Genomic DNA, 17,597 nt, shown 5'->3' with positions numbered 1-17,597 from the left:
CTGGAACTAGCCTGTACTTTTAGTTCATTGGTGGAGTTTTTTACTGATTTACAGTGTGCAAGCTGCTGTTATTGGCACTCTAAGGGTTTGAATGTGTGAGACATACATCATCGTGGTTCTCAGAGTTGTTTTGTAGAAAGCAAAGTAAGGTACAGCCAGAATCATTGTCCTTCAAAGAAAGATGAGTGCTGCTGAAGAGCTGAGGGCAAGGGAGAGAGAGAGGCTCAGAGAATGACATGTAAAACAAGTCTTCGTGAAGCTGTGAAACTTCAAAGAGACACGCAGTACTGAAAACATCATGACTAGAGAGGAGACACCCAGAGATGGACACAACTGCTCACATGGACTGCTGCACGTCTTGTTCCTATTAATTCAGCCCATTTGTACTGAAGTCTACAGAAATAAAAATTTGGAGCAGTAAGTGGAAACCATATTGTGAAAAGCTCTAAGTGCCAAGGATAACTTATAAGTGAAGAAGTGTAGTGCTTCTGAAGACCATGAGGTAGTTATAGTTAGTCCGTGAGGTGGAAAGGATGACTTTGTTAGGAAAGGCCAGCCAGGGGCAGGAGGTTGTTTATTGCTGTTTTGAGACAGGGTCTCACTGGATGGCCTAGAATATGCTATATAGTCTAAGCTGTCCTTGAACTCACAGACATTTACTTGCCTGTCCTTCCCAAGTACTGAGATGAAAGGCATGTGCCACTATGCTCAGCCTTGGAAGAGCAGAAATTTTTGAGAAATGCTTACAAGATTCTCATACTAAGTGAAATGCAGAATGCAGAAGATTTAATATGGTGCTGGGAGAAACAGGGGTGAAGGCCAAGAAAGACAGACCTCGTGTGAGATTGGCTCTGATTTGGAGGTGTGGCTGCACTTAATGGTTAAAAGCAGGGACACCAGAGCAAACCGCAGATTCTGTGCCTCGCTCTGTGCACTAAGTGCTGTGACAATGTGAGCAGATATCTGTGAGGCCCAAGAATAATAATACATAGCAAGTGATGAGTGTCTGTCCACAACAGAGTTAGACATGACGTTCTCCTCACCATCCTCAAAGTCCTGAGCACACCGTGATTAGTCTGAGAGCTCTCGAACTTGTGTGTGTAGAGGCTGGGAAAGGAGGGCTTCTTCCAGTTAGGATGCTTCTGCTTCTGTAAGCAACACTTATAGATCAGTGGATTTGATGTACAGGGACATGAAGAGTTTTTTTGCATTGGTTTCAACAGAACACTGGAAGGGATGGGGATGAACATTCCTGATTTCTAACAGGTGAATTATATACATGTATATTTTTAATATCTTAAAAATAATGTGGTAATGCAAATATGAGGGAATACTACATCAGCGTAGCTCCAGATTTTTTGGATCAGAGTATTTCTAAGCACACGAGAATCTTCAAATTGAATAGCACTGCTTTTAAGCAAGAGTGGAAGGGGACAAAAGGCTTCCTGAGCTGTGTTGATAGCAGCGGGCTGTAGTGACGTCCTTCCTGTGTACAAGTGTGTCCATACAAAGGGTAGGAAGAGGGTGCCCTATTGCAGTAACAGGCTTTCTCAGCTAAGCTTCTTCGTTCTCATAGACATTCACTAGTGGGACGGGGGATGGCATCAACAGCTCTTGCCCCGCACGTGCATGTGTTACTGTATAAGATGTCCCTTCCTATCCATGTGCTAAGCAAAGGCTTTGGCTATCTCAACTTGTGTTTAATGTGGCTTCTTTTGCTTGCTGACTTTGTTACTGCCAAGTACACCACACATTCTTTTCATGGCACACATTGGCCAGGTCAGCATCAAACTGTGCATGCTATATTTCAAATGTGTCCACTTTTAATAGAAGGCTTCCCAGCTTACCTACTAACTCGTTCACAGTGCCTTCTGGACCCTCCAAGAAGGAGGACCCACAACTGAAGAAATGTTCCCTGCTCTGTGTTTTAGTGTGCCTTGTTAAAAAACTGATTTCTCTATTTATTTAGATATAAAAGTTTTAATAGAGCATCTTTGTTTTAATTCTCTGATTTTTTTTTTTTTTTTGGTTTAAAGAGAGCGTAGATCACTTGTTCCCTGACTTTGCAATAAACAAAACTGAGAAAACAGTATGATCTACTACAGAGACCACACACCATAGAATCACACAGATCTTAAGTTCTATATAGAGATGAATGATTTTGCTCACTAAGAATTTCTGAGATCCTGTGTTCGTAAATATAAAAGGAAAATGGTGCCTCCTTCATAAGATGGCTACCAAGGGCTGGAGAGGTGGCTCAGCAGTTCAGAGCACTGACTACTCTTCCAGAGGTCCTGAGTTCAATTCCCAGCAAGCACCTGGTGACTCACCATCATCCCAATGTCCTCTTCTGGTATGTCTGAAGACAGCTACAATGTACTCATATAAAAAATAAAATAAAATAAATAAATCTTTACTCCCCTCCCCCAAAAAAAGACTGCTGCCAAGATAAAACCAGTCAACCTATCGGGGACAGTTCAGTTCAGCAAAGTACAGCTCCCATCTGCAAGGCAGTGTCACAGCCCCTGAGGCCCCTGAAGTAGCCAGGAGCCAACCCTTGCTCATAGGCAATTGGAGTACCCTTATTATTTTGTAGACAACAGTGAGCTGCTCAGTGTAGGTAGGTGGCCAGTACTTTCATTCACTGTGAATCATGCCAGAAATGTCAGACAACCATGTAGGAAAAGAAAACTCTTACCTTTTTCTCATCAACTCTAAAGTTTTTACAACACTCCTACTTCAAGTTTATATCAGCTCTAAGCAGGTGACAATGAAACAGTCGTCTCCTTTAACTGCTGAGTAGAGGTTGTTCCACAATCATAGGACAAAGCTTACTTTTCAGTTGTTTGAGTTGTAGCAAAATACCAGATGAGCATTTACTTTCTCAGTGGTTCTTGAGGCTCAAGGCACATGATCTGGTGCTCTCAGTGAGTTTCTACCACAAGCTCTTTTCTAAGCTAACAGATGGCTACCTCCTGCTGTGCCCTCTAAGCACATGGATTAGGAGGAAACCCTGAGTGTCTTACATCACTTGTGAGAATACCAGCCTGCCATGTAACAAAGGCCTGTAACCTAGGCCAGGAAGGGTAACAGGAACAACAGTCTCTTACTACCTTTGTAATTTGAGACTACCTTTGTGATTGATGTCCTTCCTGATTAAAAAGGACAGTTTTTACCCAGTGCTGAAGATTGATCCTGGGCTTTGTAGGTCCTTGTTAACTACTCAACCATGCCACATCTCAGCTTCTGAAAGTTAGTCAGCTCACACAGACTGGTAAAACATATCATTCTGTTTCCTAGGAAGTATCACACCAAAACATTATTCTTCAATCCAAGTTCATGGTCAATTTCTGCAGTCCAAGTCGAATGTAAAATGTGTGGAAGGGACAGGTACAACAGTGTGCCTAGAATCCTAGCATCGTGGAGCCTGAGGCAGGAGGATTAAAATATCAGTGCCAGCTAGAATGCCAAAATAAGACCTTATCTCCGGAAGGAAGGAAGGAAGGAAGGAAGGGAGGGAGGGAGGGAGGGAGGGAGGGAGGAAGGAAGGAAGGAAGGAAGGAAGGAAGAATTGTCAAGAAAAATGTGATGTGCTCAATCTGATACAGCTCAGTTCACCCTAAAGAACTTTAGGGAAACAGGATAGAAATAGAACAGCCTTGTGATCAGATGTAGCATCTCATCTCCAGGGTAATAGCTTCAGGTAAGGCCTTCCCCACTCTCAGACAGAAGGAACAGGTTAAGAAATTGGGGAACTAAAAGTCAAACTTTTATTTTACCCTTTAATTGAAAGCTGGTGATAGAGTGGGAATGTACCAAATGGACATTTATTAGGAAATGAAAGTGTGCTGTGTGGTAGCCAGAGAGATTCCCAAGATATACAACAAAGCAAAAACGATGGGCAAGAAGCTGATGCCCGCCCATCGTGCTCAGAGAGTGCACAGCACGGTGTTTGCCATCCACTGGCCACTGACGGCTTGCTGCTGTTTTATTCTTTCCTTCATGCGGTATATCTGATATTAGTATCACAATGTATCCTATACAATTTGTAATTTAAGTATACTCAAAACTTCATACCCTCTCCTTAAAAATTATCAGTTTAGCTGAACATGATGGTGTATGTCTTCAACAATTGAGAGGTAGCCAGTATTGGCTTCCTGTGAATTCCAGCCAGTTTCAACTTTTGGTTCTCTATAAGTTCCAGGCTAGCCTGGACTACACAGTGAGTTCCAAGGCTGCATGGAGAAACCCTGTCGTCAAAAACAAAAACAAACAGCAAAAATCAACTTGAAATTCCTGCTGGAAGCCATGAAACACTGGCCAACTCCAAAACTGCATTTGTCTTCCTGTCCACTTGTTTTGTCCTTGGGGTCATTTGAGGTCTGGGAGGAGGAGAGTTTATGATGCTGAGAGTTCCACATGTTACCTTTGAGCCTTAACTTCACTGTGAAGTGGGTATTACACCCATTTTTATGAGTAAAGAAAAGATTCAGAGAAAGTTAGATTGCCTGATTTAAGTTGTCATGGAAATAATAAGTGATAGATCCACAAATCAAACCCATGCCTTGAAAAAGAAATTACAATCTCATATGGTTTTGTTCCTTTGTTTGTCTGAATTTAGCAGTCACCATCCTGTATCTTCTGTCATAACAGTAACAGGGAAAATCAAGGCCATGTTTCTTCCTGTGGGAGTCTAGTATGATGATTTTCCTCTTGGATGTTTCAGTGTCTATTATGTTCAAAGCATATCTAAGAAATTATTCTGCCAGTTTTAAGGCTGTGGCTAGGAGAGTTGTTAATCCTTGTTTACTTAAAGCACTAGCCAAGGAGACAGAAGAGTGGAATGAACCACCCACAGGAAGCCAAAGTGTGGTGGCATATACCTGATACCCCATCACTTACGAAGAGAGACAAGCAGTAGGCCCGGAGTGTATAAGAAAGGCAGACAAAAACAGACCTGAGCTCTGGGAAGCAGGCTAGTCTCATGAGTGGAACTCTGCAACAATAGGCGTTTCTCCTGTTGCTCTAGCAGGCTGTATTCAGACTGCATCTTCTCAAAAGAAGGGGACCTTCCTGTCACCCTGGGTAACCACTTCTTTTTTCTTCCTCTTCTCATGGGGAGGGGAAGTAGGGAAAAAAATTACTTCATATACTAATATTGTACAGCTGTGGGGCTTGTGTATATCTGTGCCTCCTTGTTGAGCTCCTATAGCCACTTTTTTTAATCTTTCCAGGTAGCATATTTAAAAAAGGAAAAAAATGGGCTGGGGATTTAGCTCAGTGGTAGAGCACTTGCCTAGCAAGCGCAAGGCCCTGGGTTCGGTCCCCAGCTCCGAAAAAAAGAAAAAAGAAAAAAAAAAAAGGAAAAAATATATATTATTGAATTGAGACAAAGGCCATTCATTCTTTGATTCCTTACTAAGGCTATCTTGTTGCCTATGTGAAAGATTATTGTTATGAGACAGGAACCGAATTCTGTATAATTTATTTGAGAGTATCTGATTAGTGAGACTTTAAATTCAATGTTTACCACATATGTGTGCACACACACACATATGCACGCAATCAAGTCTTTTCTGGAGTTCCAGCAAATAACTCTTTTGTTCTAAGAGCAGCGAGCATGTTTGTTCCCACACTGTCTGTTCTGTTCTTACCATATTTTCAGGCACAAACTGTGGGGCTACCAGTGACCTTGCATCCACCGAACCTGAGGCTGATGCGGTCTACCCTCCTCCCGCAGGCATCCAATGTGGAGGCCTTTTCATTTCCAACATCCAGCTGTCCAGCAGAAGCTGCCTTTATGGAGGAAGAGTGTGTTGATACGCCAAAGGTACCGGTGGCGCTTGCGATGCTGCAGGGCGGCTGGAGACCTCAGTTTGAGGAGTGGTGTGGTGTGGTTTTGTTGAATGCTGCTTTGGTGAAGAGCATCAAAACGTTCACAGATGCGCTCTCATCATTTAAGTAACAGCTCCAGGCCACAGAAGCCCTCCACCTCTTCTTTCCCTAACCAGTCCCTCTTCTCTCCCAAGTTTTAAGGTTCTTCATAAATGCTTGGGTGCATGAGCAGGTCAGGAGGTAGGGCTGACTCTTCACAGGTTCTGATTTTACAAGTAAAGTGTTACCTAGTGTGCTGGGTTACACTCTGTTGTTGTGTCCTTTCTGCACAGCAAACCCTGAATACAAAGTGCAGGATCTCTTTTTGACTGAATAAACATCTTTTGCATCCAGCCTGGGCATGCTTAAAGGGTTTAGTTTGTATTCAGTGTATTGCATAAAGTGGACTCTTAGAAAATGGAAGGTGGGGGCTGGGGATTTAGCTCAGATGTAGAGCGCTTACCTAGGAAGCGCAAGGCCCTGGGTTCGGTCCCCAGCTCAAAAAAAAAAAAAAAAAAAGAACCAAAAAAAAAAAAAAAAAAAAATGGAAGGTGACCGCTTCTTTCATGCAATGGATTCTTTCTGACTTGTAAGTGGTATATACTCAGTTCCAAGTGCTATAGAGATGATCATATTAATAGGAACAATGTCCTAAAAGAATGTAGGGTGTGTTCAGACTGCTTCACCAAGCTGTGTGAATTCGGGCAAGGTGAATTTCATTTTCTCTATATAAAACTACATTCTATATATGTATTTTGGGAGACCGTTGTGACAATTAAGTAACATAATCTGTATGGTTTAGGGTAGATTTTAAATAGTCAACAAATACTGTCTTCCATATTTGAGCCTATTTAGATAACAAAAACATGAATCAGACATGAACTTGCCTAATACCCTACTAGACTGTGATCTAACAAAAATTGTATAGAACTAAAACAGCATACCAATTACTGAATAAACTGATGAGTATCACATGACGAGACGTAAGTCAAGTGAGCCTAGAAAGAGGCAGGGGAATTGATTTTATACTTGATCATGGAAATTTGAGGGTAACTATCAGAACTAGGGTTGCAAAGTAGAGTGTTATTCATATGGCTGGAAACTAGGGTGAGGTATCGTCAGTGAAGGGAAGGATTGCTGTAGGGAAAAGGAAAGGCCATGGGGAGGAAAACTGTAGAAGTTAAAATGTGTGTGTTTGCTTGTTCACTTGAACAGCGAGCAAGCAATTTAGTTCTCTGGGCAGCGTTGCAGGTGTGGAACATGGTGAATTATCGGGTGGGAAACTGAAGACCTGAGTAAGGACACCGCATGCATACTGGTCATGAAGACTGCCTGGATGGTTCTCTAGCAGACAGGCTAGGGAACAAGGACAGTGGGAGGGTCAGCCCGGGTCCAGGACAGAAATGATGCAGGGCCTAAAATGTGGGAATGATCGTGAAATAGGAGAGGAGGGAGGAGTGGGAATAGGGGGTTCAGAAGGTAGAACTCCAAGCCCATAACAAGGTTTAGAGCCGAGAAATGGGATGGCAAATGCCATCCAGTTAAGACCTCTGGATGTCACCAAGTTCCTAAGTTGCATAGGCTCTGTGGGGCAGTGGTGGCAGCAGCTGCACACCAGGCTGTCACAGCAGGCAGTGAGCCGACTTGTGAACAGGAATAGTTACCGTCCAGCCCTAAAGACGAGTCTACTTCCTGTGGACAGTCTGCTTTCTGTGCCTGTGTTTGCCTGGCATTACACATTAGTGAGAAATTCATGCTCAGCATTTAGACATAAAATAGGGCAGCATAATTCGTTTTTATGATCTAATTCTCTTGAAGAAATTAAAATACAGTGTTTTGAAGTCTTGCCTGTAAGGGCATCAGGCCCAAAACACAGATTGGGCACTGTCTGCTATAATATATAGGGCAAGCTATTTTTAAAGCTTGTGATTGTTATAGTTACTAGGAAACAGACAGGAAATGGTTTGCAGAGGATATAGACATTGCTAGATGGTATGTTCACATTTGTAGAAATGAGAGTCAAACTGGAACTGACCCCAGCTCTGGCATTGCCACCCCAAAACTCAGAGCAGGCCATAAACATCTGCAAGACTGACTGCAGATCATTTTGTTATATCCTTCGACGACCTTTCTTTGAGGCCCATAAGTGCATACACCAAAGAGTCTTTCAGTTTCTTTGTTCATATGACTTCATGTACATTCACTATAGCCCAGCTGTTTTCTGAAAGATTATCATAGCTGTATCCATTGATAATTCCATTTCTGCTTGCGATCAAGGATTAGAGATACGTTTAAAAACATCACCTCTTGTTCCCTCAAATGTTAGTAAAATCACTTGAAACTTTGACTTGGATTTTCTGGGGCAGGAGGGGAAGGCATTTTTCTGAGCAGTAATCGAGACCCTAAGGACATAGAGCCCATGATAGGACAGTTGCACAAACTGTGCAGAGTGAATCTCCCATGTACCCACATTTTAGTCCATCTGTAATACTATTGAAGACTATAATAGAAGGGTTTCCAGAAAGTTCACCCTTTACTAGCTGGTTGAAAATCAAGTGTAGCCCTACACATTTGTAGTAAATGTGCAGCTTGGTCTTCTGGTGGGTTCCCTAACAAGTGGAGTGGGGTCTGTCTCAGAGTCTGTTCCCTGCCATTAAATCCCCTTCCTCTACCTGAACTACCTACTGGGGCCTCAGCAGGAGAGGATTTGATTAGTCCTGCGGGGGCTAGATGTCCCAGGGTGGGGTGGTAACCAAGGGATGCTCCTCCTCCTCTGAGGAGAAATGGAGGAGGTAAGGAGGGGAAGCGATTTGTAAGGGCTGAACTAAGAGGAAAGGAGGCACGGGTGGCTGTAATCAGGTTATAAAGTGAATAAAAAATAAGTTATTGGGGGAAAAGAAAACGCAAGTGTAGCAGAGTCATTGTGTGTATGATTGCACCGTGGTAACTGCGTTATGCGTGACACACATGAGAGAAAGCTGGAAAGCAAACAGGACTCCGTGGTGCTAAGCTCTAGGGGCTTTGGGGAGAAATTTCACTTTCACTTCTGGATTTAAAATTATAAATTATAATTTGAAGTAAAACATAAAAATAAAGCCAATCATGAAAATCATGTATGACAGTGTGAAGAGAATAACGATAAAATTAATTTAACTATAATTTACTACTCAAAGATTACCTGTTTGATTGATGTCAGACTATAAATTGGTAGGTAAGGTGTAGGATGGTTCAGCAGGTGAAAAGATTATTAAAATTATTTCCTACTATGTGTAGTTTTGTATCTTCTGCGTCTAACAGTGTGTCATGAGACTGTTTCCCGTGTCATGAAGTAGTCTTTACAGGCATGAGCTTTAACGATTACGCAATCCACTGCTTTGCATCGCCTCTTCTAACTGCTCCCCTCTTGCACACAGTTACTCCCTTTTCTTGCATCTTTAAATAGGCTTATTATGGTGAGTAGTTTTACATCTGAGTGTCTAGCTCTCCTGCCCTATTATTTAAGGACAGGGTTCTAAGCTGAGTGTGCGGGTGCACATAGAACCAGCACTGAGTGGAATGAGGGAGCGCATAGGTACAGAGGTGCTCTGGGCGCACAGGGACGCCATCTTTAAAAGGAAGTATCTAGCATTGAAGTAGTTTCTTTCTTTCCTTCTTCACCTGTTTAATTTGCCTCAGGCAGGAAAAAGGTGTAGCAGTTTTATTCTTGTGCTTTCTTATTGAAAAGCACTCTGCTTTGTTTAAAAAAAATAGCAACAAAGTGTACTGAATTGTAAAGGAAGTATTTTTCTGAATTATATTAGTTGACTCTTCTAACAACTTTACAACTATTTTACAAATGGGGGTTGAGGGGAGCTTGGGTAGAGCCTAAACAACTAACTTGTCAGTGGTCAAGCTTAGGTCTGAGCCCCGGCACCTGCTCAGTGTGTGCCACGTTTGCCAGGGGCATGGAGACAATTAATAAGGTCCATTGCTCTCCTACAGACGCATTAGCTCATAGTATGCTTAGTATACTGTATGAACCTCATGTAATACTACAAAATACCCACAAAGCACCATAGGCTGAGTATCCTAAACAACAGAAAGTCTGGTTCTCTTAGTACTGGAGACGAGAGAGCAAGATAGAGTTAGTTCCAGCTGGTTCATAAGAAATTATGAGGTCTTCCTGGTTTTAGACCCTCTCACTCTTGTCTTTAAACATCACACTGCCTTTCCTGTGCACCCATGGGGCAACTGGGAACAAACAAGCTCTCTGATGTCTATCCTTCTGGCCTCAGACACTTAACCCTCCTGCCTTGGCCTCCTGGGTGCTGTCATTTAATGACTAGAATATTTCTAGAGCATAATTTCTTACTTCAAGCAGCCTATGTCACTTAGTAATACAACCTTATAAACTGCCTTAGTAGATGGTTAAGGAGCTTTGAAGCATGAGTTCTTGTCATTCTTTCTTACAAGAAGACGGTGAAATACATCAAAAAGGGAAGCATACCTGGATTTGTTTTACATCGAATCCCTCAGTAACTTAGCATGTCCTTGTTAGTTTGTTGTCAACTTTCACAGAGTCGAGTCATCTGGTAAGAGGGAACCTCACTTGAGAAAATGCCCACACCAGATTGGCCTGTCTGAGCAGGTCTGCGGAACATTTTCTTGTTATGATTGATGGAGGCCAGCCCAGCTCACGAGCAGTCCTACTCCTGGACAGGTGGTCCTGGGCTTATTTAAAATAGCAGTCTGAGGAAGCCATGGGAACAAACTAATAAGCGGTATTCATCCCTCTGTGTCTTCTGCTTCGGTTCCTGCCCTCAGGTTCTTACTTTGTTTTCCCTCAAGGGACTATGCCCCGGGATATATAAGCCAAATAAACTCTCTCCTCCCCACGTTACTTTTGGCCATGTTTTACCACCGCAATAGAAACCCTCTCTAAGTATGACGGTCAGCTGCTTCAGGAAACCTGAACGTGTGGTTGAAAGCGTTCACCCGTGTTAACACTGACTGTTAACACTGAGCCACACCACTGGGTTTTCCTACTCATTATTCAGCCATTATTATTTTCTAACTGTTCCTAGATGAAAAGTCGGATCACTGAAAATTCAAACCATTGTTTTATACCTGGAAAAAGATTTAATTCAGACACAATTCCAACTTTAAATGAGATAAGTTTAAAAGGTAACAGTTTAAGACTATAAACTTACAGGGACTCCTGGGTGGTTTGAATAACTCGGGAAAGGAGTTCTGTGTGACTTCAACACTAAGGAAAAATAAAGAGCCTGTTCCATTGCTCGTGCTGCAGGGGTAGGAAGTACATTTTGCCAGAGGCTGCACATGTAAGGGTGCTCAGTACATGATTGCTTTAAAATCTTAGAGAGCCTTAGCACACTATCTTACTAGAGACAGCTAAGAAGTCTAGAATAAGAGGTGTTGGTCATTCTTTCCTGTAAGAGAACTATTAAATACAAAGGAGAAACTTATCTGGGACTGGACCAAGAATAGAATGGCAGCTGCTGGCCAGATTTCAGATCCTGTGTTTGGTGCCATGAGGACACTGGCATGGTCTGGGAAGAAGGCATCTACCATGTATCAGCTACCTTACCAACAGGAAGGCTCTGGTCAAAGATGCTTGTGGAATCAGCTCCTCCCAGCACACAAGGCTGAGTCCCCCTACTCCCTCTCCAAAGAAAGGGCCTTGTGTGCCTCCAGTGACTAAGAGGAAAGAATCCTGTGCCTGGCATAGGGCAGTCCTGCATCACTTCTCACATATATGCACTCTGCCTGCTTCAGTGGAAACAATAGCTCTACCCAGCGCGTTCCAGTTGAAAGGACCACAGAGAACTGACTCCTTTTCTGGCTGCTCCTGAGTGAGCAGCCATTCATAGGAGAGAACGGATTGATTTCCACAGGGGAATAGTTAAAGTAATGAGGTAAATAATTGCCTGCTCTTTGGGGCTTTTACTAGCCAGAACTTGAAACCACAACTCCCCTTGGTATGCTGTTTTGCTGGCCATTAGGCAGTTTGCTTGGCAACTGTGTGGGAAGGCAGTGTGCTCACTCAGGACCTGTGCAGAGCTCCCTATGGGGCAGGCGCTGTAGATGGTGTGTGAACTACTAAAGGATTAGGATCCTAGGCATGGGGCTTACTAACTTCTGCTGGAATGTTGAGCTGTGAGTCATTTGTTATCCTATAATGGAAGGTTTTGGCTGTTTGCCATTTGAATTTTTTTTTTCAATTATTTTTGTGGTATCTGCTGTCTACAACAGAGTCATACTTTCCACTCCTCAGGCAGATTAGAACCAGTTTAAAAACACAATATCAAATAGGTCACTACTTAAGTTATGCACATAAAAGTATATTCAGAACCAGTATGTTCTGTGGTTGAAAACTAGAATATCAGTGACTGTTCTCACTTAACTGTGAGACATTTGCTTTAGAAGGGAAAAAAAAAAGCTCATTTTTCTCTTCTGTTTCCCTCATTTAAAAAATAACTGGTAAGCCTCAAACAGTGCATCCCTATCATCTGTAAAGCACTAAACACGTGTGTATCGTAACAGTGATGATGAAGAATAACCTGGTGGCACTGCCAGTTCGGTTCCTCGTGGGCCTCTGTCTCTGAGTGCTGGAGTTGCTTCATTTCTGATGTGTGTGCTGCCTGTCGTTGGCCATGAGTACAGACACTTCGGTGTTTGCTTGACTTCTCACTGGCCTTAGGTTGTACTGCTCTGCTGTGGGTGCTTCTCAGCAGAGCAGTGACTGAGCTTTCCTCTCACACTGACAGGTGAATGGCTGTCTGCTTGACCCTGTACCCCCTGTCCTGGTGAGGAAGGGATGCCAGTCCCTGCCCAGCAGTATGATGGAGACCTCCATTGATGAAGGATTGGAGACAGAAGGAGAGGCCGAGGAAGACCCCAGTCAGGCCTTTGAAGCTTTCCAGGCCACACGCAGTGGGCAGCGACGGCACACTCTGTCAGAAGTGACTAACCAATTGGTTGTGTTGCCCAGGGCAGGTATGATATTAGAGAAGCACCAGGTTAGACCCTACAGCATCGTTTTCGTACTTCCGGCATCAAGAAATAGTGGTCTGCTCATTCCATATCTTCTTCCTCTATGGAAGCAGATGCCATGGACCTTGCAGATTAGATCTACTCAGCAGCTACAGAGATAAATATGAAGTGCCTCTGGGTTGTTTCCCCCACTCCAGGATTCTTTGACTACAGTGTGCTTCATAAGGGAATATGGCTCTTCAAGGGCCAGGATCTTACAGCTGTAACGTCTATAGGCTTACCTTGAGAGTCAAACTAGCCAGTAAAAGCATCCTGAGTGGATGGACGGTGGTTTGTGGTCCTGGAGATTAACTGCAGGTCTCATGAATTTGGGATCCCTAACCCTGAAAAGAACTCTTCTATGAGGTGAGTTCTGTTTTCCAGGCTGAAAAGAAGTACTCTAGTCCTCTTGTTTATTTTCCTGAAAGATTGGGGCTGTCAAGACTAGAGACTGCCATTTTGTCTTGCTTTTGTCTGTGTATTTAAAGAAGATGCTATTGGATTGGGAATTTTTTTTTTTTCAGGAAAAGTTTTCTCCATGAGTGATAGCCCCTCCCTTGACAGTGTGGACTCTGAGTATGATATGGGGTCTGCCCAGAGGGACCTGAACTTTCCAGAAGACAGCCCTTCCCTGAAGGACATCATGTTGGCCAATCAGCCATCACCTCGCATGACTCCTTTCATAAGCCTCAGACCTGCCAACCCAGCCATGCAGGCTCTGAGCTCACAGAAGCGTGAAGCCCATAACCGGTCCCCTGTGAGCTTCCGAGAAGGCCGCAGAGCATCAGATACTTCCCTTACACAAGGCAAGACTTTCTTTGGTGGCTTTAAAAACTCCAGTCAGAGATGTGGGAGAAAGCTGTTGCCATGCTCGTGTGAATGGATGATAACTAAAAGGCCTGCTTTGCTTAAACTGTTGGATGTTTCTACTTTGCAGGAATTGTAGCATTTAGACAGCATCTTCAGAATCTTGCTAGAACCAAAGGAATTCTGGAGTTGAACAAAGTACAATTGCTGTATGAACAAATTAGGTCAGATGCAGACCCTACCTTAACATCGACTGCTCCTCAGCTCCAAGACCTTTCGAGCAGTTGCCCTCAGGTGGGTGTACAGGCCCTTCCAAGCATGTCTCTCCCACAGATGTGTGGTTTTCAGTTAGCTTCCTCCTAGTTGTAACTAAGTGGGCTTTATGGGAAGCCCGCAGTCTCAGGTTTTCTTGTTGCTGTTACTAACAACTTAAACCCAGCCATGCTGCCCTCAGATGCTCAACACCAGATAGAGGCCTACAGGTTCGATCTAGTTTGGTTCACAGAGCAGACAGATTTATATGTGGTTGATTCTGAACTTTACCCGGATGCGAAGCTTCTTGCCACTACTTTAGATGTGAAGTCACTGTTGAACAGGAGAGTGAGTCACATTAAAAATGCGATAAATGTTGCTGTTTCTTGAGCCAATGTTGAATGCATCCAATATACTGTAGTATTCTATACTACATACAGTGTACTATAGTATTATATACTACGTACAATGCACTATAGTATTCTATACTACGTACAATGCACTATAGTATTCTATACTACGTACAATGCACTATAGTATTCTATACTACGTACAATGCACTATAGTATTCTATACTACGTACAATGCACTATAGTATTCTATACTACGTACAATGCACTATAGTATTCTATACTACGTACAATGCACTATAGTATTCTATACTACGTACAATGCACTATAGTATTCTATACTACGTACAATGCACTATAGTATTCTATACTACGTACAATGTACAATGCACTATAGTATTCTATACTACGTACAATGCACTATAGTATTCTATACTACGTACAATGCACTATAGTATTCTATACTATATACAATGTACTACAGTATTCTAGGCCCACATGTACGCAAGCACCTTCTAGTACGAGGCAGGAGATTCTGTTCTAATTCTAACACTGATGAGGTAATAGTTGAGTGGAATAACACCATAGATTCTCTGAAAAAGCAGCCTTCAACCTACTAGTTAGGTAACAGCTAAGTGTTAGGTCACATGGAGTCTAGGTTCCACTCAGTCATTTGCAAAGATACTAAAACTTTCTCACATAGAAATTGAGATGTCCGCTCCCTTGCTCCTTAGGAGGAGATCTCTCAGCGGCAGGAAAGTGTCTCCGCCCTCTCTGCCAGCATGCACCCTCAGCTTTCACCACAGCGAAGCTTGGAAACCCCGTACCTGCAGCACCGACTCCAGGTGGGATCCTTAACTTCCTTAGTCTGGCTCACTTTGCCGTAGAAGCCTGCTTTGCATTATGTAAGGTAGCTGTAAATTTTATTCCTTATAGGCAGGTAAATTTAATCCTATATTAGTGGCTTCTAGAAACATATTCAAACTAGGCCTTATTTCCTATGTGGGCAGTAGAAAAAGATACCACCACATGCTGGAAAGAGATGCCTGGCTTACTTCTAATTTTATATTTGTGAATAATAAGATGCGATCTGTAATCTACAAAATTTTAGCAAGGCTGTCTACTCTGGTATATAAAGATCTGAAAAAAATGATCTGACATAGATCCCATTCAGAATGAATCACTTAACATGCACTGGGCCTTCCTGTCAAGAACTAAGTCTGCTTTTCTTAGTGTTCTCCGTGAACATCCCAGTCCTGGAATTTTATAAGTGGAAAACAAGAAGGCAAGAACTAGATGCCTAGGCCTGTGACTCAATGCTCTTCCAGGGTTCTAGTGAGCAAGTGTCCCTGCTTTCACTCAGGATTCTGGAGGCCACATCTGGATACACTATCCAGACAGGCATCCAAAGGGTGATGCTGTCACCTCAGCTGCATCCTAAGTGATAGCATGTGATTAGGCTCTTACTACTTTTCTGACCTTCCAGAAGCCCAGTCTTCTGCCAAAGGCCCAGAATGCTTGTCCGATGTATTGTAAAGAACCACCTCGAAGCCTGGAACAGCAGCTACAGGAACACAGGTAAGCAAGTCTTTGGCCTGTGGAGTCAGTTCCTTTCATGGCAGTCTGGAGAATGCTTCTGCTAGGACCGTGCACTGGTACGTGGAAACTGCCGGTGGTAATGAGGCTGTTGAGAACCCTAGGGCATAAGCCAGCCAGATGGCAGCAGCCCCTATGCACTCTGCCATTTTCTTGTATTTTTCTGGGATGCACTCAGTCCTAAGCTTTCAGAAGCAGTGCCTAAATCAGTGATGAGGCTTCCCCCTTGTTGCTGTTCATGTCCACTGCTCCCACCAGTAAAAGACGGTCAGCCAACGTGAAACAGCCCTAGTCATCACCCTGCCGAGATGTTTTCTCTTTCTGAGCAGTTTTCATAGTAATTAGGAAAGAAAAAAATGTATTGGTGCTCCCTTACGTCAGAGGGGTCAGTCAGAGAGCTGCAAAGCCCAAACCCCACAGTGGTTAATTCTTACTCTGATTTCTTCCCCCTCATTAGAAAAGAGAGAAACAGTAGGTGGGGGTGTCAGGTGTGATGGAAGGAGCCTAGAATCCCTTAGTCTCCTGTGACTAAGGCAGGAGGAATACAAATTTAGGGCCAGCCTGGACTATATGTAAGATTCTCAAATTTTAAAAACAAAAAAAAAGGAAAGTGGAGTTGATGCCTGGTATTGAATTTACAGCGAAATTACATTCACCTAAGATATAAAGTAATCTTTTGGTGTTGCCAATTTAGGCTCCAACAGAAGCGACTCTTCCTGCAGAAGCAGTCTCAGCTGCAAGCGTATTTTAATCAGATGCAGATAGCAGAGCGCTCCTACCCTGGACCAACTCAGCAGCTGGCTCTTCCCCACCCGGAGACTGCACCGACACCCCAGCAGCCCCCATCCTTCAGCCTGACCCAGGCCCTCAGCCCTGTCCTGGAACCCTCTTCTGAGCAGATGCAATTTAGCTCTTTCCTCAGCCAATACCCAGATATGCAGTTGCAGCCCCTGCCCTCTGCGCCCAGCCCCCGGGCTCCACCTCCCTTACCCTCACAACTGCAACAACAGCAGCAGCCACCACCCCCACCCCCACCCCCTCCACCACAGCAGCCAGGAGCTACTCCAGCCTCCTTACAGTTCTCCTATCAGACTTGTGGGCTGCCAAGCACCACTTCTTCTGCACCAAGCTATCCTGCTTCCTGTCACTATCCTGTGGACGGAGCCCAACAGAGCAACCTCACAGGGGCAGAGTGTCCCAGGAGCTCAGGACTTCAGGAGGCCCTCTCTGCGCTCCCTGGACTCTTTGACTATGAAATGGTAGAAGCCGTGGACCCACAACACAATGGGTATGTCCTGGTGAGCTAACCCCGCACAGGAAGTGAGGTGGCTCTAGTGAAGGCAGGCAGACCGGATCTCGATTTTTATTCCATCCATTTAAATTTAAAACTTATTTTTCCCTTCTTCCCTAATGGGGAAAAAAATCAAGTTGCCAAACTGGAATCAGGGTTTGACTAGGATAGATGTTCCTCCTGGCTCTGTCCCACCACAGAATTTTCTGTGGCAAGGGCTAGAATGTAGTTGGAGGCTGGAGTGCATGCCCTTAGGTAGAGTAGAGCAAGCTCTCAAAGGAGGAACCAACAGATGTTTGCATAAAGTGACAGCATAGACCTAGGATTTACACCAAAGGTTCAGTTGCCTTGGTAAAAGCAAGAAAAATGTGTGTTGTATATATCACATACTAGGA

The 17,597-nt window shown here is 43.6% G+C and overlaps 1 protein-coding gene across 4 annotated transcripts in view; it reads left to right on the top strand.

Moving 5' to 3' along the window:
* The window catches only part of Sik2 (salt inducible kinase 2), a 96,786-nt gene that overhangs the window by 76,953 nt on the left and 2,236 nt on the right, over positions 1-17,597 (top strand). For 3 of the 4 annotated variants that reach the window (XM_032909652.1, XM_032909655.1, XM_032909654.1), the window contains exons 9-15: positions 5,666-5,830; positions 12,642-12,870; positions 13,431-13,712; positions 13,844-14,007; positions 15,050-15,160; positions 15,802-15,893; positions 16,606-17,199. In XM_032909652.1, coding sequence (XP_032765543.1) covers positions 5,666-5,830; positions 12,642-12,870; positions 13,431-13,712; positions 13,844-14,007; positions 15,050-15,160; positions 15,802-15,893; positions 16,606-17,199 — 1,637 coding nt within the window. The remainder of the gene's footprint in view (positions 1-5,665; positions 5,831-12,641; positions 12,871-13,430; positions 13,713-13,843; positions 14,008-15,049; positions 15,161-15,801; positions 15,894-16,605; positions 17,200-17,597) is intronic. The other variant, XM_032909656.1, reaches the window with a different exon arrangement.

Source organism: Rattus rattus, chromosome 8 (genome assembly GCF_011064425.1).
Source record: "Rattus rattus isolate New Zealand chromosome 8, Rrattus_CSIRO_v1, whole genome shotgun sequence".
Classification (NCBI taxonomy): domain Eukaryota; kingdom Metazoa; phylum Chordata; class Mammalia; order Rodentia; family Muridae; genus Rattus; species Rattus rattus.
Note: the sequence above shows the minus strand (reverse complement) of the source record. Positions and strands in the feature narration are given on the sequence as shown.